Below are 26156 nucleotides of genomic sequence, written 5' to 3'. Positions count from 1 at the left end.
TGTTAACAGCTCTGTGCCAGGAACTGGACAAAGACCAAATATATATATATTTTATTATAAATCACTGTATCACACCCACTAACAGTAGTGTACGCATTTAATATTTCCATATGTTAGACTTCTCTAAAGTCAGGTGCATTGTGGTGATGAGGTTAAGAAAGAATTGAAGAAAGTTGGTCTAGAGAAAGAGGTCTCCAGGTATAGGATATCCACAGTTTAAAGGAAGATAATCAGCCTTATGCCTCTCTTCTAACAGCAAGCCTAACTTGTGTCATTTTGGGGGGAAAAAAAAAGTCCGTTGTCCTGAGGACACCAATTAGAGAAATCCCAATCAGTGCTATACAAAGAGTGTTTGCTTATTGTCCAAAATGTGCCATTTTGATGACGTGTGATGTCCAGGAGTGGAAGCAATTGGAATTACTAAGAAGAGAAGAAAGAAGACTGTAAACCTTGAGTGTGTAGGTCAGAGGTGAAAGCCAGAAGTACTGTGTCCCATGGAGCCAGTAGTGAGTTTAACTCCAGTGCAGGTAATCTTAGCTATTTTAGTGGCTGCCCTACTTCTTGTTTGGACCTTCATCTAGTTCCAAATGTAGCAGCTCAGAATTATAATCCATCTCATTGGACAGTATTATCCTCCTACCAAAACTCTCCAGCCATGGAAAAATTTTAAAAAGGGCAGGTGAAAAAACTCTTTGGAAAATTCGCTTTGTACTACATTTTCTAAAAACCTTCCTCTTCAATGCCAACCACCAGAGTCAAGGGGGGAACTCCTCCCCAACGCCACAAAAACTTGAATGCACAGAGGAAGTAGACCCAGCTGAGCTTTGGGTTTCTGTTTGGTGTGGATATTTATCACAGTAAAAAGAAGACAAAATATTGGTTTAAATCCAGTGTGTCTGACTAAGATGTTAGGCAAATTGCTCTGTGGCATGTAATAGTAAGTGGGGTCAGTGGCTTTTCAGCTGCCACCCAGGTTTCTACTTGACCTTGTTCACTTAGCTTTCTCCATACCAAAAAGAAAAGCAGATTTAACACAAGATGAATGGACTTTACTTGTGATCCAGACCAGAACAGATGAGGCAGTGTGAGTATAAATGCAGCTCACAGAGCCAGACCTTCACATAAGCTGGAGCTCCCTTGGCTGAGCCGGCAGTAACTGAAAGATGATGGCAGAATTGCAAGCAGATCAAGGGCTTACTCTGTCTAATTGTACTTTCTTATGCATATTTCTTGAACGAGTTAGAATTTTATCTGGGCTTCATTAAAAATATCCAAGTACTTTTTTGTAATCAAAAAGTGATATTATAAGTGAATGTCTGCTAACATTTTAAAGAGAAACAACCAAAAGTCTTTAAAATCAACCTGAAGTCTAAAACTTGGCTACCCGCAGTGAAGTATATGAAAACAAAATGTAGGAAAAGGATCTTAATGGTACGGGTATATTGCCTCTATTAGTCTCTGTGAAGGACAGTTTCCCAAGAGGAAATACCTCATGGCAGTACTTTTCACCACTAGCGAACCTGAACTTCCACATACCCAGCTCGCGTAGGAAGCCCTACTGTAGGGGTAGGGCTCCCTGACTTTTGTCGGACCTTCTAAGAAGGTCCAGCTAGATATTTGGGCCACTAGTGCTTGGAGTGGAGTCTTAGGGCTGCTGTTTGCCCAGAAATGTTTCTCCTCTAGAAGTTCTCCATCCTGAAAATTCTTTCTTTAGGTTATTTGTCCTGAGAGAACAAAAGGAAACTTAATTTTTTAAAAGCCTGAGCTGCTTACCTCAATTGTAACTGTAGTCATTCTTCATTGTTTATACCTAACACTTTGTCTCCCCACGCTGATTCTTTTATTTTTAACAGAAAGGGGAGAATTCCCTGGTGGTCCAGTGGCTAGGACTCCACACTTTCACTGCCAGGGGCCCTGGGTTCAGTCCCTGGTGGAAGAACTAAGATCCCACAAGCCACAAGGGACAAACATAGTTGTTTGCCAACGTACTTTTTTTTTCTTCCTGTCTCTCTCTACTTCTTGCACATATCAGCATTTCATCTCATCATTAACAGCTGTGAAGTTACGTGGATGAAAATTATGTATGTAGATTCCAAGACCAATGTGAGAACAGGTTACGGTGGCATCCATGATTATGCAGCCACATTAGTCACTTTAGACTCTTGAAAAAGGGTTGGTCAGGAATGAAGTTATTTTGTTCTCTGATTGTTATCGTTTATGATAGCACATTATCTAATTATCTCCTACTAGCCAAAGCTTCTGATTTTCTAGTACAGAACAGGGAAATTGAGGAAATCTATAATAGTTTAAAACAAAGTAATTTCAACTTAGTTTTATAGGATGTATAAAAGCAAGTGAGGATTGAAATAATGATTGGCTATTATTTATTTATTTATTTATTTTAGTTTTGGCTGCGTTGGGTCCTTGTTGCTGCGCATGGGCTTTCTCTAGTTGGCAGCGAGCAGGTGCTACTCTTCGTTGCGGTTCAAGGGCTTCTCATTGCAGTGGCTTCTCTTGTTGCGGAGCACGGGCTCTATGTGTGCAGGCTTCAGTAGTTGTGGCACATGGGCTTAGTTGCTCTGTGGCATGTGGGATCTTCCCAGACCAGGGCTTGACCCTGTGTCCCCTGCATTGGCAGGCAGGTTCTTTTTTTTTTTTTTTTTTTTTTTTAATTTTCGGCTGTGTTGGGTCTTCATTTCTGTGCGAGGGCTTTCTCTAGTTGTGGCAAGCGGGGGCCACTCTTCATCGCGGTGCGCGGGCCTCTCACTATCGGGGCCTCTCTTGTTGCAGAGCACAGGCTCCAGACGCGCAGGCTCAGTAGTTGTGGCTCACGGGCCCGGTTGCTCCACGGCATGTGGGATCTTCCCAGACCAGGGCTCGAACCCGTGTCCCCTGCATTAGCAGGCAGATTCTCAACCACTGCGCCACCAGGGAAGCCCGGCAGGCAGATTATTAACCACTGCGCCACCAGGGAAGTCCCTGATTGGCCATTTTAAAGCACCTAATAATATGTTCACTAGAATATATATCCCTTGAGATCTGCTGGATGATCTTTTTAATATCAGCTACTGATGTGGAAATCATTTTTAACTGTTGACATTATTCTAGGGGGGAATCTAAAATTCTTCTTAGATTAAGTGCAACTGAATATCACAATTACAGAGATAGGAATGGCAAAATGGTTAGCTTTTTAAAAGTTAGAGATAATTCTAACACTGTATACCATACATCCCAATTTCAAGATTCCCTTGATTCCACCTTCAGTGGGCCTGAAAGCACAGCCAGTGCTTTCTCTGCCCAACACATTTCACCATCGCTCTCATCAACATCAATCATGGTACAAAACTGACTGGTTTCAAGTGCAGCTTCCATAGGACAAACACGAAGCAAATTTTAATGTAGTGTAGACTTAAAAGTGAATGTATAGAGATCCAGTCTACCATTCATATGAAGACACTCACTCAATTTCTGTGTCTAATTAGAGTCCCTCAGTGAACCAGAACTTTCTTTTACACAAGTTATTAGGGTAGAAGGAATCCTCTCTGTTAACATTACAATGGAGAATAATTATCCTTTGTTTTGTAAATTTCACCAGGTGACCTCCAACAGCATCTCCAAGCAATGTTCATATTACTCCGCCCAGAAGACAACATCAGGCTGGTAAGTTAGAGGTATTATTATAACTTTCTTCCTCAAAAGACTGTCTAAGATAGCAAACATTAAACAGTCATTTTTATGTCCCAGCATAAAAACTGTGTGGCATAGAAAAGAAGAATGACATGTCCCCATCATCAAAGAGCTTAGAATGTAACTGGGGATATGAGTTAATCTGAAATGATGTGAAATAATTTGGTTCAAGACTTGATGAGCGCCAGTTTGTAAGTTATTGACCATAACACCAATTAAAATTCAGAAAAAAGAAACTGGGCCACTTAACCTAGTTGAGGAAGGTTTTATATAGACAGTAGAGCTTAAGCTGGGTCTTGAAAGATGATGAGATTGGCAGAAGGAAAGAAGACAGTCATTCTAGATGAGGGCATGACTGAAGCAAAAGCACACATATGAGGGACAGGGAGAGAGTTAAGTGGCCAAAGGTTTATGCTGGTCTCAGAGTCAGGAGACCTGGGCTTAGTGACAACCATATGATGTTGGACAAATCACTTGGTCTGTCTGTGCCTGCTTCCTTATCTCTTTTCTACCTCTCACAGTTGAGAGAATCAAACGGACACTAAAGCATGTCAGAGTATAAAATGCTGCCTACGTATGGGGACTGTTGTTAATACAGGGAAGTTAAAATACCAAAAGACAAGGCAGGCAAATAGGGACTTAATGCTCCAAACTAGAGGTCTCAATCTGGCAGTCCCCAGGCCAGAGATATGTTTTGTTTGGACCACACAGTGGTTTTTGTTGCTGTTGTTGTCGTTGTTTTAAATCTGAGCCAGAATTTTAAAGCTGGATGATTTCACGTAGAAATCCAGACTTGGGGCTTTTCTTGAAAAATCAAGAACTCTGACAACACTGGGACCTTATTCTTACATGGCAAAACTTGGCTAGACTTGGTAGGGGGAGGGCGTCAGTATGGCCTGGGTTCTTAATTTACTGTAATTTGTACATATTCTGTTGTCTCCTGCACACTAAAGTCAAGTGTCACCATTTTCATCATTCCTTCACTGTTGCCTTGTAGTAAAACATCTAATAAAAGTAGGAAAGTAAAAATGGGATGAGTATGATTCTTTGTGGAAAGTGAAAAGTATTTCTACCCATTTAATCTTCACGTGGACTACTCCACTCATTTACATTCCCTATCTGACCCCCTAATATTTAATACCTTTAGTACCTCTACCTTTTCAGTAATCTGTAGTGAAGCATTACAGGTTTTTGAGCCAAGAAGTTACATGGGACAGCTACAGTATTTTTTTTTTTAAACATCTGTATTGGAGTATAATTGCTTTACAATGGTGTGTTAGTTTCTGCTGTGTAATGAAGTGAATCAGCTATATATATACGTATATCCCCATATCTCCTCCCTCTTGTGTCTCCCTATCCTCCTCCCACCCTCCCTATCCCACCCCTCTAGGTGGTCACAAAGCCCTGAGCTGATCTCCCTGTGCTATGTTGCCGCTTTCCACTAGCTATCTGTTTTACATGTGGTAGTGTAAATATGTCCATTGCCACTCTCTCACTTCGTCCCAGCTTACCCTTCCCCCTCCCCGTGTCCTCAAGTCCATTCTCTACGTCTGCGTCTTTATTCCTGTCCTGCCCCTAGGTTCTTCAGAACCTTTTTTTTTTTTTTTTTTAGATTCCATATATATGTGTTAGCATATGGTATTTGTTTTTCTCTTTCTGACTTACTTCACTCTGTATGACAGACTCTAGGTCCATCCACCTCACTACAAATAACTCAGTTTCGTTTCTTTTTATGGCTCATATTCCATTGTACATATGTGCCACATTTTCTTTAGCCATTCATCTGTCAGTGGACACTTAGGTTGCTTTCGTGTCCTGGCTATTGTAAATAGAGCTGCAATGAACATTGTGGTATATGACTCTCTTTGAATTATGATTTTCTCAGGGTATTTGCCCAGTAGTGGGATTGCTGGGTCATATGGTAGTTCTATTTTTAGTTTTTTAAGGAACCTCCATACAGTTCTCCATAGTGGCTGTATCAGTTTACATTCCCACCAACAGTGCCAGAGGGTTCCCTTTTCTCCACACCCTCTCTAGCATTTATTGTTTGTAGATTTTTTGATGATGGCCATTCTGACTGGTGTGAGGTGATACCTCATTGTAGTTTTGATTTGCATTTCTCTAATGATCAGTGATGTTGAGCATCCTTTCATGTGTTTGTTGGCAATCTGTATATGTTCTTTGGAGAAATGTCTATTTAGGTCTTCTGCCCATTTTTGGATTGGGTGGTTTGTTTTTTTGATATTGAGCTACGTGAGCTGCCTGTATATTTTGGATTAATCCTTTGTCAGTTGCTTCGTTTGCAAATATTTTCTCCCATTCTGAGGGTTGTCTTTTCGTCTTGTTGATGGTTTCCTTTGCTGTGCAAAAGCTTTTAAGCTTCATTAGGTCCCATTTGTTTAATTTTGTTTTTCTTTCCATTTCTCTAGGAGGCAGGTCAAAAAGGATCTTGCTGTGATTTATGTCACAGCGTGTTCTGCCTGTGTTTTCCTCTAAGAGCTTTATAGTGTCTGGCCTTACGTTTAGGTCTGTAATCCATTTTGAGTTTATTTTTGTGTACAGTGTTAGGGAGTGTTCTAATTTCATTCTTTTACATGTAGCTGTCCAGTTTTCCCAGCACCACTTATTGAAGAGGCTGTCTTTTCTCCATTGTATACTCTTGCCTCCTTTATCAAAGATAAGGTGACCATATGTGCGTGGGTTATCTCTGGGCTTTCTACCCAGTTCCACTGATCTATATTTCTGTGTTTGTGCCAGTACCGTACTGTCATGATTACTGTAGCTTTGTAGTATAGTCTGAAGTCAGGGAGCCTGATTCCTCCAGCTCCATTTTTCTTTCTCAAGATTGCTTTGGCTATTCAGGGTCTTTTGTGTTTCCATACAAATTGTAAAATTTTTTGTTCTAGTTCTGTGAAAAATGCCAGTGGTAATTTGATAGGGATTTCATTGGATCTGTAGATTGCTTTGGGTAGTGTAGTCATTTTCACAATATTGATTCTTCCAATCCAAAAACATGGTATATCTCTCCATCTGTTAGTATCATCTTTAATTTCTTTCATCAGTGTCCTATAGTTTTCTGCATACAGGTCTTTTGTCTCTTTAGGTAGGTTTATTCCTAGGTATTTTATTCTTTTTGTTGCAGTGGTAAATGGGAGTGTTTCCTTAATTTCTCTTTCAGATTTTTTATCTTTAGTGAATAGGAATGCAAGAGATTTCTGTGCATTAATTTTGTATCCTGCTACTTTACCAAATTCACTGATTAGCTCTAGTAGTTTTCTGGTAGCATCTTTAGGATTCTGTATGTGTAGTATCATGTCATCTGCAAACAGTGACAGTTTTACTTCTTCTTTTCCAGTTTGGATTCCTTTTATGTCTTTTTCTTCTCTGATTGCTGTGGCTAAAAATTCCAAAACTATGTTGCATAATAGTGGTGCGAGTGGACAACCTTGTCTTGTTCCTGATCTTAGTGGAAATGGTTTCAGTTTTTCACCACTGAGAACAATGTTGGCTGTGGGTTTGTCATATGTGGCCTTTATTATGTTGAGGTAAGCTCCCTCTATGCCTACTTTCTGGAGAGTTTTTATCATAAATGGGTGTTGAATTTTGTCAAAAGCTTTTTCTGCATCTATTGAGATGATCATATGGTTTTTCTCCTTCAATTTGTTAATATGGTGTATCACATTGATCAATTTGCCTACATTGAAGAATCCTTGCATTCCTGGGATAAACCCCACTTGATCATGGTGTATGATCCTTTTAATATGCAGTTGGATTCTGTTTGCTAGTATTTTGTTGAGGATTTTTGCGTCTATGTTCATCAGTGATGTTGGCTTGTAGTTTTCTTTTTTTGTGACATCTTTGTCTGGTTTTGGTATTAGGGTGATGGTTGCCTTGTAGAATGAGTTTAGGAGTGTTCCTCCCTCTGCTATATTTTGGAAGAGTTTGAGAAGGATAGGTGTTAACTCTTCTCTAAATGTTTGGTAGAATTCGCCTGTGAAGCCATCTGGTCCTGGGCTTTTGTTTGTTAGAAGTTTTTTATCACAGTCTCAAGTTCAGTGCTTATGGTTGGTTTGTTTATATTTTCTGTTTCTTCCTGGTTCAGTCTTGGAAGGTTGTGCTTTTCTAAGAATTTGTCCATTTCTTCCAGGTTGTCCATTTTATTGGCATATAGTTGCTTGTAGTAATCTCTCATGATCCTTTGTATTTCTGCAGTGTCATTTGTTACTTCTCCTTTTTCATTTCTAATTCTATTGATTTGAGTCTTCTCCCTTTTTTTCTTGATGAATCTGGCTAATGGTTTATCCATTTTGTTTATCTTCTCAAAGAACCAGGTTTTAATTTTATTGATCTTGGCTATCGTTTCCTTCATTTCCTTTTCATTTATTTCTGATCTGATCTTTATGATTTCTTTCCTTCTGCTAACTTTGGGGGTTTTTTGTTCTTCTATCTCTAATTGCTTTAGGCGTAAGGTTAGGTTGTTTATTTGAGATGTTTCATGTTTCTTGAGGTAGGATTGTATTGCTATAAACTTCCCTCTTAGAACTGTTTTTGCTGCATCCCATAGGTTTTGGGTCGTGTGTTTTCATTGTCATTTGTTTCTAGGTATTTTTTGATTTCCTCTTTTATTTCTTCAGTGATCTCTTGGTTACTTAGTAGTGTATTGTTTAGCCTCCATGTGTTTGTATTTTTTACAGATTTTTTCCTGTAATTGATATCTAGTCTCATAGTGTTGTGGTTGGAAAAGATACTTGATACGATTTCAATTTTCTTAAATTTACCAGGGCTTGATTTTTACTCAAGATATGATCTATCCTGGAGAATGTTCCATGAGCACTTGACAGCTACAGTATTTAAGAAATATTCCTCAAAAGCTAATACAGAGTAGAGGGGAGGAGGCAGCCAACTTAAATCAGGAAGCCTGCTGGGTAGTTATTGCAATAATCCAGGTGCGTGGTGACGAGCCCTTCTGGGCTAAGGTGATAACTTGGAAATTGAACTTAATGTATCTGTGGAAATCCAAATAGCTGATCTCTGCTTTGTGTCTGGGAAGAGAGATAATGAGTAGAATACATGAATGATTGGAAAGTTGATGATCAGCCCTCTGAACTCTATGGTAATTACACTGATCATTCTGTGTTTAGATTCTGTCATTTTTTCTCCTGAATGCTGCCTCTATAGCCTTCTTGACATGGCCACTAATTTTTGTTGAGAAACTCACTTTGAAATTTAAAGGAATTGAAATAAGAAATCCCTCCAAAATTATTTTATATCCTAATCCTAATGTAGCATTATACTTACATAAATCTTGTCTATATTTCTTGATATACTTCTATCTTAAACACTTCTTTTTAAGTGAAAAAAGTGGGGTCCAATTCTTACAGCATTAGTATTTTAAAGCAGTGATGCTCAGACTTTAGAGTACATCAGAATCACCTCCAGAGCTTTGTTAAACTGACATTTGCTGGACTCCACCTGAAGAGTTTGATTTGGGGAGCGGGAGGCAATGATAATTTACATTTTTAACAAGTTTTCAAGTCATGCTGATGGTGCTGGTCCAGGAGTCACACTTTGAGAACAACCCCTCTAAAACCCATAATAATGGTCACTTGCATATATTAGAAATAGAGATAGAAATTTGTGGCTAGTTTCCAAAAATTATTTGCTTTGGTAGAGCTAAAGCTGAGGTCTGTTACTCACTTTATCTCTTTCTCATTAATAAAATTCCAGAATTTGGGTTGCACCTCTGAATGTTAAAATAATTTCAACCACAAGAGACTTGGGAAAGCATAAGGGAGCAGTTACTAAGGCAGAATTGGCAATTAAATTTTTTCCTTCCTGCTGAAGTATGCAGCTTCAGCTGCTTTACATTTATAAAATATAAATTCAAAAAATGTAACTGACGCCTTTAAATTAATTCAGAGCTCAAGTGACAAGCCATTTTACAGCAGTTGTTTTGAATTGTTACAAACACATAGTCATTATGTTTCAGATTATTGAGTGAGTCATCTTCAAGAAAATGAGTGAATACATTGTGTGACTTTGGACAAATTAGCACTTTTCTAACTGAAAGGAGCATTTGTAGACTCAAAGCAAAGCCTTTTGTTTTGAGTTAAATTTGAAATGCTGAAACTCTCATTCTGGGGATTGTGCATAAGGTTAAAAAGTTTGATAGTTAACTGAAATTCCTGCTTTTATTTTTTTTAATAACCCAACAACAAATAAAGGCACTAAATCCCACATTTTGCTTTAGCATTGAAAATAGGACTAAACTAATTTTTCCTCCAGGGAAGCTCTGCATTGTAAATACCATCTTAAGCGTTAGCTTTAGTACTTGGGAAGACCATAGCTGATAATATGAAGGCAGTGGTTTTACAGTGCTCTTGCACATTATCAAAGACCCATTTAATTAAAAAAAAAATAGACTGGGAAATTAAGAGCTTTGCTAACATTTAAAGTAACTTAAGCTAGTGTTTTTAACTAGCAATGAGGTGCTGACAAGGTAATAGGAGTTGTTTTTGAGTAATTTGCAGGAGAATTTAAGAAAATGAGTTTTTTGGTTTTGTTTTTTTTTTTTTTTCAAAAAGAAAAAGGGGATAATTTTTTTATTTTTAATCAGACAGTACAGAGAGGCATAAAGGCAAAGTAAAAATCACTTTGTATCCTATACTCCAAGAAAACCATTCTTACTGTTTGGATGAGTATCCTTCTAGTCTTACGTGTACGTGTAAGAGTATGTGTCTGATTCTCTGCGATCTGCTCTTACTGAACTGGGTCAGTGATGAAAATAGCCAAATCTGAGCATCAGAAAACCTTGCAGTCTACCTAATGCATGATCTCTGTAGTACTGAGAAGCAAAAGTATAAAGTAATTTAAAACATAAGTAAGGGCTTATGTACTTATAAGGTGACAGTGGATCACTGAAGACTTGTCAGTGGTTGAATGAAGTTGGGGGCAGGGGCAGTGTGTGTATGAAAGGCTAATCAGTTCTGAGCCATGATGAAAAGATTTTACTACTGACCTTTATAACTATTAAGGTTTCTGTACTTGATCTGAGCTCAGAAATGAAAGAAGAAAAAAAGTATTTGTTATGTCAGAGAGTGCCTTTTTTATCTTTTTTTTTTTTTAAAACAAACAGGTGAAAATCTAAATGTTGTTTTATAACCTGCTTTTGTCAAACTTTCCTGTGGGTATCTTTCCATGTCAGTAAATAAATCTGTTTTTAATGCCTGCACAGATATAAATCATTGGGTTTGCAGGGGTTTTTTGTTTTTTGTTTTTGGCTGCACCCCGCGGCATGAGGGATCTTAGTTCCCCGACCTGCACCCTCTGCATTGGAAGGGCAGAGTCTTAACCACTGGACCTCCAGGGAAGTCCTCCCATAGGGTCTTTTTTTAAAGAATTTCATAGAGATTTTTTAAAATAATAAAATCCAGAGACTCCCTCAAGCTCTGTTTCTTTTGAAGACAGTGTTCTTTAGTTCATTAGTGTCACATCTGAAGTCTATTTTAATTTTAGGTATTAACTTTGTTCTTTTGGCTAGAATTTAATATTTGCATACTTTTGAAACCTTTCTTGATGGATTGCGTGAGCTGCCTTCTGACGTTGGGACTTTGTAATGTGGCTTCCCTCAGGATAAACATTGCATGTAGGGGCATGATGTAAGATTCTTGTTGGAAATAGATTAAAGACAAAGGTGCAATGTAAACTTAAGGAGTATTTCCTGATGCTGGATGATGCTGAGCAGAGAAGTTGTTGTATCGGTTTGTGAACTGCTTATAATCAGATTAAGCGTTTAAACAAGGGAAGTTTTTAACATTCTTTGATAAGATGAGCTTTGAAAATGAGATGACTTCTCAGACCTAGGATTGCTGGATCCAGTTCTCCTGAAACTTGTACTATTCCAAATTTAGCAATAAATGGACTTTCTTGGAATAATTTTCTCAGTTGCTATTGCTGCCACGTTTTAAAATCCAAAACGTTGGGAATTCCCTGGTGGCGCAGTGGTTAAGAATCTACCTGACAATTCAGGCAACACAGGTTTGAGCCCTGGTCTGGAAAGATCCCACATGCCGTGGAGCAACTAAGCCCGTGTGCCACAACTACTGAGCCTGCACTCTAGAGCCCACAAGCCACAACTACTGAGCCCGTTCTCCACAACAAGAGAAGCCACCACGATGAGGAGCCCGTGCACCACAACGAAGAGTAGCCCCCACCCTCCACAACTAGGGAAAGCAAGGAAGACCCAACCATAGATAGATAGATAGATAGATAGATAAGAAAAATATTTTTTTAAATCCAAAATGTTGAGGAGATATGGAGATATATGTTTATGTATAGCTGATTCACTTTGTTATAAAGCAGAAACTAACACACCATTGTAAAGCAATTATACTCCAATAAAGACGTTAAAAAAACAAACTGTTATTTTATTTGGGCGATTAGAGTAAACTTCAGTAGTATCCTTTTCAATGAGAACTTTAATCAAATGCATCTGAATTGTTGCCTTATTTGTCATCTATTCCATGTGAGTTCTGGAAACTGAGGAAACATTGGAATTCCTGCCAATTCTAATATTAGGGTATGTGCAAACTGCCATTTTAAATTATATTTCTCTGATTGACTTAATGAATCAAATTAGATTATTAGATTTTGTTAATCTCCCCAACACAGGAGTGAAATAGACCTCAAACCAGGGTGGGTATTAGTATTTTCTCTATGCTGTGGCTCTTAAATTTTTATTTATTTCCTTAATCTAGAATCTTGAAGCTTAAAGGGAATTTCGAAGCCTCAGGTCTGTCCCCTGGCATTGCAAAAAAAAATTTTCATAAAAAAATTTGATTTTGGGCTTCCCTGGTGGCACAGTGATTAATAATCCTCCTCCCGATGCAGGGGACACAGGTTCGAGTCCTGGTCTGGGAAGATCCCACATGCTGTGGAGCAACTAAGCCCGTGCGCCACAACTACTGAGCCTGTGCTCTAGAGCCTGTGAGGCACAACTACTGAGCCCACATGCCACAACTACTGAAGCCCGCGTGCCTAGAGTCCATGCTCCACAACAAGAAAAACCACTGCAATAAGAAGCCCATGCACAGCAACAAAGAGTAGCCCCCGCTCACTGCAACTAGAGAAAGCCCGTACGCAGCAACGAAGACCCAACGCAGCCAAAAATAAATTAATTAATGAAAAAAAAATTTTTGATCTTGCCCTTCTAATTAGGATGTAGGTGTTAAGTTAATGTCATGACTTCTCACCCACTGATTAAAGCTCCACTTCCATTTAGTAAAGGTTTAGTAATAACGGTAGGTGCTATCTAGAGGTCCATGATCAAATCCCAAGACCTCTAAGTGCTATTCTTCCATCTAAGAAGCTTAAAATGGAATGAATCCATGATGTGCCAGTTTCTCAAGCCTAAATCAGTGTGAGATGACTGGGGCCTTTCCCATTAGGTTTAGGATCTTCTGTTCTGATTAGATTAAGCAAGGGAGGGCCAAACATTTGAAATGCTCTTTATATTTTAAATAGATACATAGATAAACAGATACACACCTCACTTTTAAAAGAGAAACAACTAATGTTTTATTTGACTATCACAAAGAAACTTGCTACCCACCTGCTAACTTGGCCTGATAGCTTGCATAATAGGTAATATTTATGGAGGTCTTTTGTTTGTTTTTGTTTTTACCTTTATCAGCTTCAACTTAGCCAATCAGTCCCCACTAGTTGGTGTAGAAGTTATAGATAAATGATCAGAAGCATAGTTTAGTTGTTTCCATGTCATTTGCATGTGAGCCTTTCCAGAAATTCTCAGAGCTTTGACCGGATAAAAGACCTGTAACATACATATTCAGGAAACTGAACAGTTAGATCAGAGCTTGCCAAAGCAAGCCCAGGTTTAGATATGTAATAATATCTGAGATCTTGTTTATAAGAAATTCTAGTTTACCTGCACCAGGTTTTTGGTTAGTTTAATATTTTGTGGAATGTTTCTAGAATCATAGAGTCTGTGCTGCCTTTCAGTCCTCCTCATGTGCATTTACTGCTACTCATAGCTCTATGTGTATAATGCTCACTTGGTCCCAGCCAAATAGGGCTAGACCTTCGTCAGTTTAACTAGTAGTTCCTCTTAGCTTCTCACAAGTGAATTTGGTTTGAAATGTTCTATTATTTCATGGAACATAAAAGTCAGCAGTACAGCTCTCTACCTGGTACATGGAGTTAGTATGGTGGGAATTACATTCTTGTTGTATCAGCTCTTTATTAGAGACAAGCTTAATGTAGTTACTTCAGGTGATTGTGCTTACAAGTAGCTTTTCCTAGGAGTATCAGAATAGAGGTGAAAAGATAACCAGGAGAGACTGACTCACCTCTGCCTTTTTAAGTGGGTCATGTGATGTCTCTTTTTTTTCTTTGCCTGGCCACTTTTGGAATAGTGACAGAATGAAGGAGGAGACTCCAAGAAGAGTAGCGCTGAAAGAATTCCAGATAGAAATTTCTAACAAATTTGTGACAGATTTCTTGAGCCAGGTGATAGGATTGAAACCGTTTCTCTTCTGAGATAAGGAGTGGGGGTGGGAGAGTATGTTATACAGAGGATATTGCCTCCAGTGCACATCTTCCTGGCTTTTTATTAACAGATAAAAAGAAGAGTAGTCTAGACTGTACAGTCTGTGAGGGCAGGAACCATATCTCTCTCTTCCACCATTGAATCCTCATGGCTGCCCTGATGATATACACTGTAGATACAGAGTAAATAATTGAATGAATGTTGACTAGTAGCCATTTTACTTTATTTTTAAGGTTTATAAAGTATCTTTTTGAGCCTTCTTATTAAGAAAATTCCCAAACATATAAAGTAGAAAATATGTCTGCATGAACCTGTTACCCAACTTTAATAACCATCAACATTTTGCCAGATTTCTTTCATTTATCTCCCCCTTTTATTCTTTCTTTGCTGGAACTTTTTAAAAACCACTTTATTTTGAGGTACGATTGACATACAAAAAGTACATATTTATATGTACAACTTGATGAGTTTGGAGAAAAGTATGTACCTGTGAAACCATTACCACAGTCTATATCATAGACATATTCATCACCTCAGAAGTTCCCTCCAGCCCTGCCTCCCTCCTCTTCCTCCTCCTTAGGATGATGACGACGGTGGTGAACTTAGTAGAAGATCTACCCTCTTAGCAAATTTTTTCAATAGACTGCATTTTTTAGAACAGTTTTATGTTCACAGTAAAATTGAGCAGAAGGTACAGAGACTTGCCACGTACCCTCTATTCCCACTCAAGCATAGCCTCCCCCATTATCACGATCTCCCACAAGAGCTGAACATTTGTCACAACTGATGGACCTACGTTGACACATCATTATTACTCAAAGTCCATAGTTACATTAGGGTTCACTCTTGGGTGCTATACATTTTATGGGTTTTGACAAATGTGTAATGACACGTATCTACCACTTGAGTATCATACAGAGTAATTTCACTGCCCTAAAAATCCTTAGTGCTCCCTTTACCCCTGGCAACTACTGATCTTTTTACTGACTCTATAGTTTTGCCTTTTCCAGAATGTCATAGAGTTGGAATCATACTATCTATCTAGCCTGTTCACATTGGCTTCTTTCACTTAGTAATATGCCTGTAAGATTCCTCCATGTCTTTGCATGGCTTGATAGCTCATTTCTTTTTAGTCCATTATCTGGATGTACCACAGTTTATCCATTTACCTACTGAAGAATATCTTGTTGCTTCCCATTGTTGGAAGATTTTAAAGTAAAACTTGGGCCTCAGGTCATCTCACTCCAGATATTTAAGAAAAAGGCATAACCACAATGCCATTATCACACTTACAGTAAATCCTTAATATCATCTGAGACCATGTGCATATTTGAATTTTCTGAAGGACCTTTTAAAATACCATAATTTTGATAAAAATAATATAAACTTCTGATATTTGAAACTAAAGAAAATCTTGTAGTGTATAATCTGTAAGAATGCAATAGAGCATATTTCTCTTAGATATTAAACTTTGCTTCCTATTATAATTGTTTGCGGGACATGGATCTGTGAGTCAGGTGCTCACATTCATATACCTCACATTCCACTCTTAGATCATTAGAACATGCCCTGGTAATCGTTATTGTTATAAATTATCCTAATGGCAAACATTTATTGAGCATTTAGTATATGCCAAGCACTGTACTTTACATGCATTATTTCATATGATTCTTACAACCCAATGGAATAGGTATTATTATATTTCCCTCCAGTTAACTTACTGAAGTTTTCATAGTTAATCCATGAACTGGGATTTGAATTTAGGTCTCCTAATTACTGGCTCTGCTATCTCCTTGAGTATGCTTTAAAATGGTGATGTAAAAAGGGTTGAATGATCTAAAATTGATCTTCTAAATTTCTTAATTTCTTTATTGTCTATTAACCTCCAGGCTGTAAGACTAGAAAGTACTTACCAGAATCGAACACGCTATATGGTAGTGGTTTCAACTAACGGTAGACAAGACACTGAAGAAAGCATCGTCCTAGGAATGGATTTCTCCTCTAATGACAGGTATGGTACCACAGAGGGGAGAATGAGAAAACCTCTTTTTAAACAACCCACTCCAGGTACCTTTTGAGTTATGACAAAAACACCTTATGCAGTTCTACTCTAAAAGTTCAGTGTGTAAAACTAGAGAACATCAAAAGTATCTTAGTCACACAATCTTGAGAGACAAAAATGTTTAGTGAATGTCTTTGGTTGTGTGTTCCTAATTTACCACTATTCCTTACCTTCTTCCTCTCATCTTTAGATGGTAATGATATAAAGCAAATGATTTAAATTTCTATCTCCAAGGGGGGGAAAAGACTGGCTTTTCTTTGCAGTCCTCTTTATTTTAAGCAGTAACGATTCATTTGGTGGTTCTGGGGCACACACCCTTTGTGATAGTGTACCAGTGGGTTCTGGGTTCAAAGAGAGCCCACTTTAATTCCAGTCTCTTATATCCATGGCCTTGCACCTTGCTTTTGTCAAATGTTACACTTCCTTTTTTCTTCTTCTGAGTTAAAGAAAGGCAGGGGGGATGATTGTTTAAACTCAAAACAGAACCTTTTATAATCATTTACCTTTGGCTTTAGCAGCACTATACATCCTAAGATGATACCTAAGGTGATACCATGTATCACCTGGCTTTTTTGTGCCTCCAAGGTTTGTTGCTTTCCATTTTATTTTCCCATTTTTTTTTTGGAGAAACCTTGGGAAGACTGTGGAATGTGGCTGCTAAGCAGATCTTTGCACTGTAGATAATAAGCCTCAGGAAATCCTGCCAGATATCTCAAAGCATTGACTTCCTGGTTCAGGACTAGAATGCGATTGTGGAGTAGCTAGGGGTGTGACCCAGGCCTGGGAGAATTTAGTGGCAAAGAGAAGAGGAGACTAAGAGTGATTCTCATTGTCCTGATGTTGGAAGGAAAAAAAAAATCACATTGTCACCAGAAAGATTCCCAAACTAGTGTTTACCTGAGCTTGTACATAGCAGTCAACCTGAAAATGATATGTGGGTTCACCAGGATCACAAGGCCAGAGTTGTTACCTTGTATACCACTTACAGCCTTTAATTGTACGCTCTGAAATTACACAGGCTTGTAAACCACATTTAGGAAGCTTTTTCTCCTGCATGGTTTTAACCTCTGGTGTTACCTAAGCAACACAGATCTTTCAATAAGCATTTATCCTGTAAGAATACCTACCTTGCCTACATTCATTAGTACTTTAAGACCTCTGATATGGGTTTTTATGTCTCTAGATCTGTACTGTCCAGTACAATAGCCACTAATCACATTGTAACTATTTAAATAAATTAAAATTAAATAAAATTAAAATTTCAGTTCCTCAGCCACAGCTAGCCACATTTCAAGTACTCTAGCTACATGTGGCTTGTGGCTTCCCTGTCGGACAGTACACTTATAGAACATTTCCATCATTGCAGAAAGATCAGGTGGACAGGGCTGCTCTCCATCTCATTTCCTTTGTTTGGTTCTCCCTGACTCCTCCTTTGGAAATCCCATAAAACAGGAACTGGAGCTGCATGGAAATGTCATTTGAGTCTTGCCCTAGAGAGAGAAGGCGACAACTTCAGATTCTCCTGACCCAGAGTCTGGGAAATCAGATGTCTAATCTTATCTCTCTTTCACTTTGTCCTAAACGTTCCCAGAAATCATAAAGAATGCTTATTAATGTGGGTGCCCAGTAATTTATCCCCGATAAACTGCATCTGTCTTTGGTAATAGTCCTGCCTGAATCATATCTGACTAACAAAAGACAATTTTCGTTTATGGAAGACAAAATGTGATAAGGAAAGCTATAGAAACTAGTTTTCATTCTATTTGGTAAATTTGATATTATGAATTCCCCCACATCCTCTGTTTGAATGAGCTTGGACAGTAAGAAAATTGCTGCCCACTTCAGAATACTGTTGCTCAAGTAATCTAGTATCATTTCTATCTCAGTTGCTGTTTGAAGGAATCTGTATCATTTTGTATCTGAGAATATAAAAAGTTAATGTTTCAAAACAGTATTAAACCAAAGTGGAACCCAGATTGTTTATGACATGCTCATCCCAAGTAATTCTCAAGATATATTACAGCCAATTTATTTAGCCTATTTATAAGTTCTTTGAGTATTGTGTTATATTTTAAGTAATAAATTTTTAAATAAAAAGTATAACCTTGGTTTCCAAATTGCATTTGGTATATATTTCAAGTTATAAAGTAATAGAGTTTTATGGTATTATTTTATAATTTTTCTTCATACCCCCAACACCTTGAAATGTCTGGTACATAGCGGCACTCAATAAATAATTTTTTAATGGGATGAGTATCTATTAAAATAAGTAACTATACTTTAATGGAGAAACTTTCATGAGACTCAAGATAAACTAGATAAAAATACTAGGTGTGCCTAATTCAGGCCTCTCTTTCCTGTCATGTGAAAAAGCTACTTCTTAATGTAAAAAAGCATTCTAACCTGAATACAAGCAGAAAATGTGATGTTTGGTTCCTGCATATCATTGTCACTTGTCTAAAGTTTAACTGGTGTCTGGTCACAAGCTCATAGATCACACTCTTTTGGACCTTTGGTATCTTATGTAGTTACTTAATTTCTAGATTTGTCACTAAGCTATAAATCCTTCATGTTTATACCCAAATTATACTTGCTGCTAGGACCTAGCTAAGCATTCACTTAAGGAAAAAAAAAAAAACTACTCTAAAAATAACTCGCTCAACCTTGGGAAGCCATTTTAAAAACAGGTTTTCCTTGTACTCACCTCATCTAGTCAACAGAAACAGTGGTGGAGCAGTCTTCCTCCCTCCAGGGCCTGGCTTGGTAGCTGTTCAGGAGTTCAGGCCCAAGGTTACAATGTGCCTAAGCTGTTGCAATCTTGATTTGAATCTCCTGAACTCTGGAATCACTAGTGGAGTTGTGAGTAACACGGGGCAGCAAGTGCAGTGCAGAGCCTTAGATACAGCCCAACTAGGGAGTGGCCTTTGTTAGCCCTGCAGTGACTCCAGCAGCAGTAGGAGTTCAGTATTCCCCATGTTGTTTTTATTTTTTTATTTTTTTATTTTTTTTTGCGATACGCGGGCCTCTCACTGTTGTGGCCTCTCCCGTTGCGGAGCACAGGCTCTGGATGCGCAGGCTCAGCGGCCATGGCTCACGGGCCCAGCCGCTCCGCGGCATGTGGGATCTTCCCGGACCGGGGCACGAACCCGTGTCCCCTGCATCGGCAGGCAGACTCCCATCCACTGCGCCACCAGGGAAGCTCCCCCATGTTGTTTTTAATGCACTTTTCATAATGTCCCCCACCCTGCCCTGCCAAAATCACTTTCCATTGTGTTAGAGCACCCACCACAGATTCATATTCAACATTTGTTTTACATGACAATACATTCATATGTATTGTTTCACTTTAAATATTTTAAATTTTTATGATAATCCTGTGAGGCTTAGGTTTCATTACCTATATTTTAAGATGAAGAAATTAAGGCTGTGAGAGGTTAAATAACTTGTCAAAAGGAATTGAAATACTGAAGGATATCGAATCCAGATCTTTTGATATAGTATAACTGCTCAATACGTGGTAGTTGTTATTGTGTTTTAGGCACTGTTGTACACATTTGTTTTTGGTGTGTTATCTAATTTAACCTTCAAAACAGCCCAATAAAGGAGGTGGTTTTATCCCAGTTTTACAGATGAGGAAACTGGAGTACAACGCAATTAAGTAATTTGCCTAAAATTATACAGTTAATGCCAGAATCCAGATTCTAAAGCCCCTCTGACTCCAGAGCCTCTGCTCTTAACCATACTTCGCTGTTCCACCTCCTACATCTGGTGTTCTTTTTACCATACCATGCTGCTTTTCTAAGATATATTGGAAGGGAGAGGGTGTAGGAGCCTTTGGGAGACTGGATGGAGGGGAAAATGGTGTATGGCAGCCTTAAGGAGAGAAAGTGGCAGAGTTCTAGGGTAGATTATAGTTGTCCAGAGAAGTGGTGTGATAGAGACACAATTGGGAGTCCATGGCTTCCCATCCTAACCTGTTCCATTAACTTAAAGCTAGTTTCCTCCCTGGGATAGGGTGTGATTTAAATAATATTTTAACATACCATACTAGAGCTACTCTGTTTTTGGTGGTTGACATTCCGCTTCACTCTGCATTTCAGCAATGCTGTTTCAGTGCACAGCCACCAAGCACTGTTTTATTTTTTTAAGTTGTAATGTGCCTGTTTTGTCTCTCTAACTTGATTACAAACCATTAACAATTACTTTTCCCTTTTAGACTATTGAGTACGTTCTGGTATTTAATAAATCTATGTAAACCGCAGGATTAGAATTGAGCAAATCACATATTCAGAGGTCTTCAGTAACTAGCAATAGTTCTTGGCATTGGAAATAATTCTGAGTTGAATTGGGTGCTGTGAACTTGGGCTGAGACCTGCCAGTTGCAAGTCAGCGATCACCTGGACTTTTTAGACAGTGGCCATTTGCAAGACAGCAGTAAAGGAAGCTCAGTCAATAAGTTCTCTATGTTTAATACCTAGAGACCTAACTAACACCTGTTTAAAAACAGCTTGTGGACACATATGTTGGGTTACTGGTAATATGATAGAAATTTCTGCACTTATGTCAGAATTTCGAGCTTAGGGACTTATCCTTTGTAGTGAAAGAGTTAATAAACAGCTGCTTCCTAGAGTAACAGGAAGTAATTTATGGACTATTTCTTGTCTTGCAGTAGCACTTGTACCATGGGTTTAGTCCTGCCTCTCTGGAGTGACACCCTAATTCATTTGGATGGTGATGGGTAAGAGCTTTCCCTTTTTATTCTCCTACAGAAAGCCAAGGGGTGGGGTTCCATCTTAGTGCCCATTCATTCAGCTGAATGGGAGGCCCATTATGCCCAGCTGAACTGTCATGTCAGCAGCTCAGTGAGTCCTTTTAAACTCCTGTTTTGTAAAGTAGAGTAAAAATACAGCTTGCCAGAGCCTCTCGCTTCTACTCCTCTAGACCGACTATGGTAAGAATCCACACAAAGAAGAGCTAGTTTGTTGGCTCGCTCTTTAGTCTGAGCACGTGGGACTGTTGCAGTGCTCTCCCAGAGGATGATACGTTCTGTTTCACATAATCTCTTGCTGCCTCTGCCAGCTGTCAGCCTACAGTATAACCCATTCCTGTGCCAGTTCTTTCCAGTGACCCCCCACCCCCACCTACTGGTGTTTTTAGAATGTGTCCCCAAGAGACCAAGATGTTTGCTCCAGTTTATAAAACCAGGGTCAGGTTTGCTAAGAACCCACAAGACTTCCAAATAGAAACATACAGCAGAACAGTTTGTCCATAGCTACAGCTGGGAAACAGTATGCAATTCCCTGACTCCAATGTGGGAGTCCATTCATTTTGCTTGGTAGATAAAATCAGACAATTCGTTGAAGCTTTTCAGTCAAGTCCCATACTCCAGTTAACTTGTACACAAAGTGCCTGATGATACCTTCTACTGCGCCAGCAATTGCTAGCCTGGGAAACAGCCTTGAAAACTCACAACTGAAATAACCTACTCTCATTTATGGATTTTTGTCTCATTCTGTTTTCCTTAGTGGGTTCAGCGTATCAACAGATAACAGAGTTCACATATTCAAACCTGTGTCTGTGCAGGCAATGTGGTAAGAGGACTTTTAATATCTCTATGAAAGTTTTTTTAATGTTATTGGAACAATATTTTGTGAGAAGTAGTATTTGAAATGGCACAGTTCTTTATGAAAATGCTGTATGATCTGTTTGTGTGTATAGGATTTTGTGTGATCTGTCTGTGTGGCCATCATAGTTAAAGATGACCTAGAAGTTCAGTTTTCAGATTATCACAATGGAAGGCCTTCAGCGTTGGTGAACAAGTGAAACTCAGAGGTGCTCTTAGACTCTGGAAGACAATGGATCAGATAGCCAGTTGGAACTGAGTTTTATAGGGACACATTGACTAAGTAGCAGTCTAGAGCCAAGTCTAGAACATTCACAACTATGCATTAACTTCCCCTTTCTTCAGGTAATCAGGGATAGCATTGATGGAGTTATATTATACATCGATAAGTTTCCATTTAATTGCTGGCAACTGTTTGTGAGACTATTTACATAATGCAAATAAAGCCTAGAAAAAACATTGTAGTTGTTAATAACCATCAGCTGGTGTACTGACACTTTTGGGTTACTTACTATATATGTCAGGCATTGAGCCTAGTGCTTTACATGGAATACATCTAATCATCACACCAACTCCCCAAAATAGTATTATTAGCTCCTTATTATGGGTGAGAAAACCATAGAGTTTGGAGAGGTTATATAACTGGCCTAAGAGTATCTCTTACGTTTAGACAGAATAGATTCTTATTCTCTTGTTCTAGATTATCTAGAAAAATGATCCAGTATAAACAGGGAATGATGTGACTCTAAGATTCAGAGTCATCCCCCAGTCAGCGATTTGAATTTCAGTTCCTCATTCAGTGGCCTGTTGTATAGTGGAAGTCCCCATGAGGAGTAGAATGGGCAGAATGCAAGCCAAACAAGAAATAAAGGAGCCTGAAAAAGACTCCAGGGAGATAACTTACCCCTGAATAACAGGATTGATAGGCTTGAAGTGGGTGCGGTCCTAAAAGAGAGTCAGCTGAACAATTAAATCTTATTTCATGCAGTAATTGAGGTAGGACAGAGTTTCAGGTTATGTGTTTAGACCAATTTTTAGATTTAGGGCATATTTCACAGATAAATTTCTCATAGAAAACTTACAACCTCTTTTGACTAAGGGTCCATTAAAAGCAACTGACCTATACCAGGTAAAACCCGTAAGTCCTAAGTCCCATAAATGCAGTGTTTTCAGTTATATTTTGGGGAGGAGTACAAAGCAGTTTTAATTCTTAAGGATTCAAGTAATTCAAGCTTTGATGTTCTAAAGTAGACTGACTAGTCCTAGGTCTGCTGGCTTATTGCAGAATAAACTTTTTTTGGTGTACCACATGAGGAGTAGTGAACTGAAAGTCACAAAAGAAAAAAAGAAAAGAAAAAGATGATGTATGGATCAAAGCAGCATTTAGACCAGGTGTTTCCTTCACAGGAAAGTAGTTACTGCAGCCTCTGCAGCTGAAGTATGAGCTGGTTATGCCTTGAGTGTGTTTAGGACATTTGCACCAGACACTTGTGGCATATGCTTTTGAAGCATGTGTTTCCTGGATGAAGAAAACATGCATTGAATATCCTGTACATTGCACTAAGCTGGCTTTTACCTTTGAATCTGTGTAAGAAACTGAAATTTGCTGAGAATTCTGAGAATTTGGCTTACGTTAAGTAAAAGGAGGCATTTTAAAAGATTCTGCAACTTTGTTCTTACGGGAAAATCTGTTTCCCTACTAAAAATGGACTGGCATGTTTTTCTCATGAAGTTGGTCACGATTTTATTTTTTAATTTACATTTTATGGGGTTGACAAGGACTTAAGGAACAACATTGTCATAGACTTACTTGTGGGAAAATAAACTGGAACAACCTTTCTGGAGAATGATTTGCCAGCTTGCTGTATCATTTTGTATGCCCTTTGACATAGTAATTGTGCTTCTAAGAATTTATCCTAAGGTAATAAGGGTGTGTGCAAATTTTTAACTATAAGAATGTTTGTCAGTGTTCTAATAGTAGCAAAAAATGGAAAGCAATTTAGGGGGCTTCCCTGGTGGTGCAGTGGTTGAGAGTCCACCTGCCGATGCAGGGGACACGGGTTTGTGCCCCGGTCCGGGAAGATCCCGCATGCCGCGGAGTGGCTGGGCCCGTGAGCCATGGCCGCTGAGCCTGCGCATCTGGAGCCTGTGCTACGCAACGGGAGAGGCCACAACAGTGAGAGGCCCACATACCACAAAAAATAAAAATAAAAAGGAAAGCAATTTAAATGGCTAAAATAATAGGAATCAGTTAAATTATGGTACATCCATGTTTCTAAATATTATGCGACCATTAAAAATTATCTAGTTGAAGAATATTTATTGACCTGGAAAGATGTTGATGACAAGGTGTATAGTAAAAGAACAAGTTAAATGGTGTGCAGAATATGATCAGCTGATCTCTGCAGAGACCAACAGTGGTTATTTCTGGGCAGTCAGATTAAGGATATTTCTGCTGTTTACCTGAGGTCCCTAAATTTTCTAAAATGAGCATGATCACATTTGTTGTGAAAGAAAAAAAACAATAAAAAGGCATTTTTAAGAAAAAGATGGGTATAGATTGGCCACAGAGTACTCGCATACTATCCTTTTCCCTTAGGAGAGAGACATTAGTTTATAGCTAATAAGACATTTCATTCAACAAATTTTAACTGTGCTCCAACTTTGAACTAGAAGGCATTCTTTTTTTTTTTTTTTTTAAAGAAGGCATTCTTTTAGGCACTTGAGACAAATCAGTAAACAAAAACATAGAAAGATGCCTGCTCTTATATAACTCTTTCTAGCATTTCTGGCTTTAGTTTTCCCAAGTATATAACCAAAAAGGTACTTTTCAGTTTTGTTTACCCTTCTTGAGTTCCTGAGTTCAGAGTCAGAGATTTAATTAGTCTCAGTATAACCAGAGCTGTTCTTAGAAAGTAGCTCAAGTGTATGAATAAATGGTTTAAAAAGACTAGGAGACTAAGGTAGCAAGAATGACAGATGTCATTAGATCAGTACATCCTGGGCATTAAAGGACTTGTCCTCAAGGCTTAGGAACATCTGTCTATGTGATCTTTGTGGAACCTCTAAGAGTCATAGGGAATACATGTTCTAACGTGACTCTGTGCCAAGAGAAACAAATGTTTGTGTAGTAAATGAAGTAGATCTTTACTTCTCTAGTGGCAGTAGCCACAGCGTGGTTCCAGCTTACAGGATTGTGAGCTCCATAGGTACTCAGACCTATTTTTCACTGGTAGCTTGTCAGTTCTCCTGCTCCCTTCTACCCCCTGCCTTAATAATGCATCATATCTTTCAGCAAGAAATGTCTAGTTGATTGCTATGAAGAGATAATGTAGTATGATCAGAATCAGAGATTCTTGAATTCCAAGGAATAGATTCTCCAGAGGCCCAACTCTATAGGATTTAAAAATTGGAAGAGTTTGGGGAGCACATGGATTATTGGCCTTTTGGTATCCCCACAGTTCTCCAGTGCTCACTTCCCAGCATATCTTTCAGGTCTGCATTACAGAGTCTACACAAGGCTTGTGAAGTCGCCAGAATGCATAACTACTACCCTGGCAGCCTGTTTCTCACCTGGGTGAGTTATTACGAGAGCCATATCAACTCAGATCAATCCTCAGTCAATGAATGGAATGCTATGCAGGATGTGCAGTCCCACCGGCCTGATTCTCCAGCTCTTTTCACAGACATGTAAGTCATCTTGCTGAGGATCATGGAAGTCCTCTCTGTTGCGTTCTCGGGGGTCAGAACCAGCATGTTCCTCCCTAATCTCTCCTCTTAGGGAATTAACCTTACCAGTGATATTAGTCATTGTCTGCACTACACATCTGCCTCGCAAAGAAACCTGTCCTTTCTGTTGTGTGCAAAGGCCTGAAGAGTTTCACTCCTGGGCACAGTGGAGTCTCCATAGTTAAGATCTGCAATACCATAAAATCCCATTAATTCAGATTCCACTAATTTGAAATTTGAGTTTAAAGGAGTTAGGCTGAAGTCTGACCTTCCATTATCTTAAAAGAAGCATTTCCTAAGCAAATTAATGACATAGAGAAGCTTTTAGAGGGATGTTGCTAATACTTAAGAAAACAAGATGTTTCCAGTCAATTTAGAATACCTACGTTGTTATGCTAATTTTTAACTGATTTCTGTTCAAATTTTTAAAAATATATATTGTAATTTCTGTCTTACTCAGCCCCACATTTGCCTTGTTAGGTCTGTAACAT

General features: G+C 38.7%; 1 protein-coding gene and 2 non-coding genes across 9 annotated transcripts in view; all 3 read left to right on the top strand.

The window, feature by feature from the left end:
• The window catches only part of SSH2 (slingshot protein phosphatase 2), a 247359-nt gene that overhangs the window by 178152 nt on the left and 43051 nt on the right, over window positions 1-26156 (top strand). For all 7 annotated transcript variants that reach the window (XR_007473354.1, XM_049701725.1, XM_033423319.2 and 4 more), the window contains 5 exons: window positions 3596-3660; window positions 16141-16262; window positions 20983-21051; window positions 21839-21904; window positions 25432-25626. Coding sequence is in view for 6 of the 7 variants with exons in the window: in XM_049701725.1 (XP_049557682.1) it covers window positions 3596-3660; window positions 16141-16262; window positions 20983-21051; window positions 21839-21904; window positions 25432-25626 (517 nt within the window). In the remaining variant the exon portion in view is untranslated. The remainder of the gene's footprint in view (window positions 1-3595; window positions 3661-16140; window positions 16263-20982; window positions 21052-21838; window positions 21905-25431; window positions 25627-26156) is intronic.
• On the top strand, window positions 10458-10537 carry LOC117200438 (small nucleolar RNA U2-19). Its single transcript, XR_004482016.1, has one exon. It is a non-coding gene; the product is annotated as a small nucleolar RNA U2-19 (small nucleolar RNA).
• LOC117200437 (small nucleolar RNA U2-30) lies at window positions 10676-10745 on the top strand. Its single transcript, XR_004482015.1, has one exon. It is a non-coding gene; the product is annotated as a small nucleolar RNA U2-30 (small nucleolar RNA).

This window comes from Orcinus orca, chromosome 19 (genome assembly GCF_937001465.1).
Source record: "Orcinus orca chromosome 19, mOrcOrc1.1, whole genome shotgun sequence".
NCBI classification, from domain to species: domain Eukaryota; kingdom Metazoa; phylum Chordata; class Mammalia; order Artiodactyla; family Delphinidae; genus Orcinus; species Orcinus orca.
The sequence above is the reverse complement of the archived record's forward strand: the minus strand, read 5'-3'. Positions and strand labels throughout refer to the sequence as shown.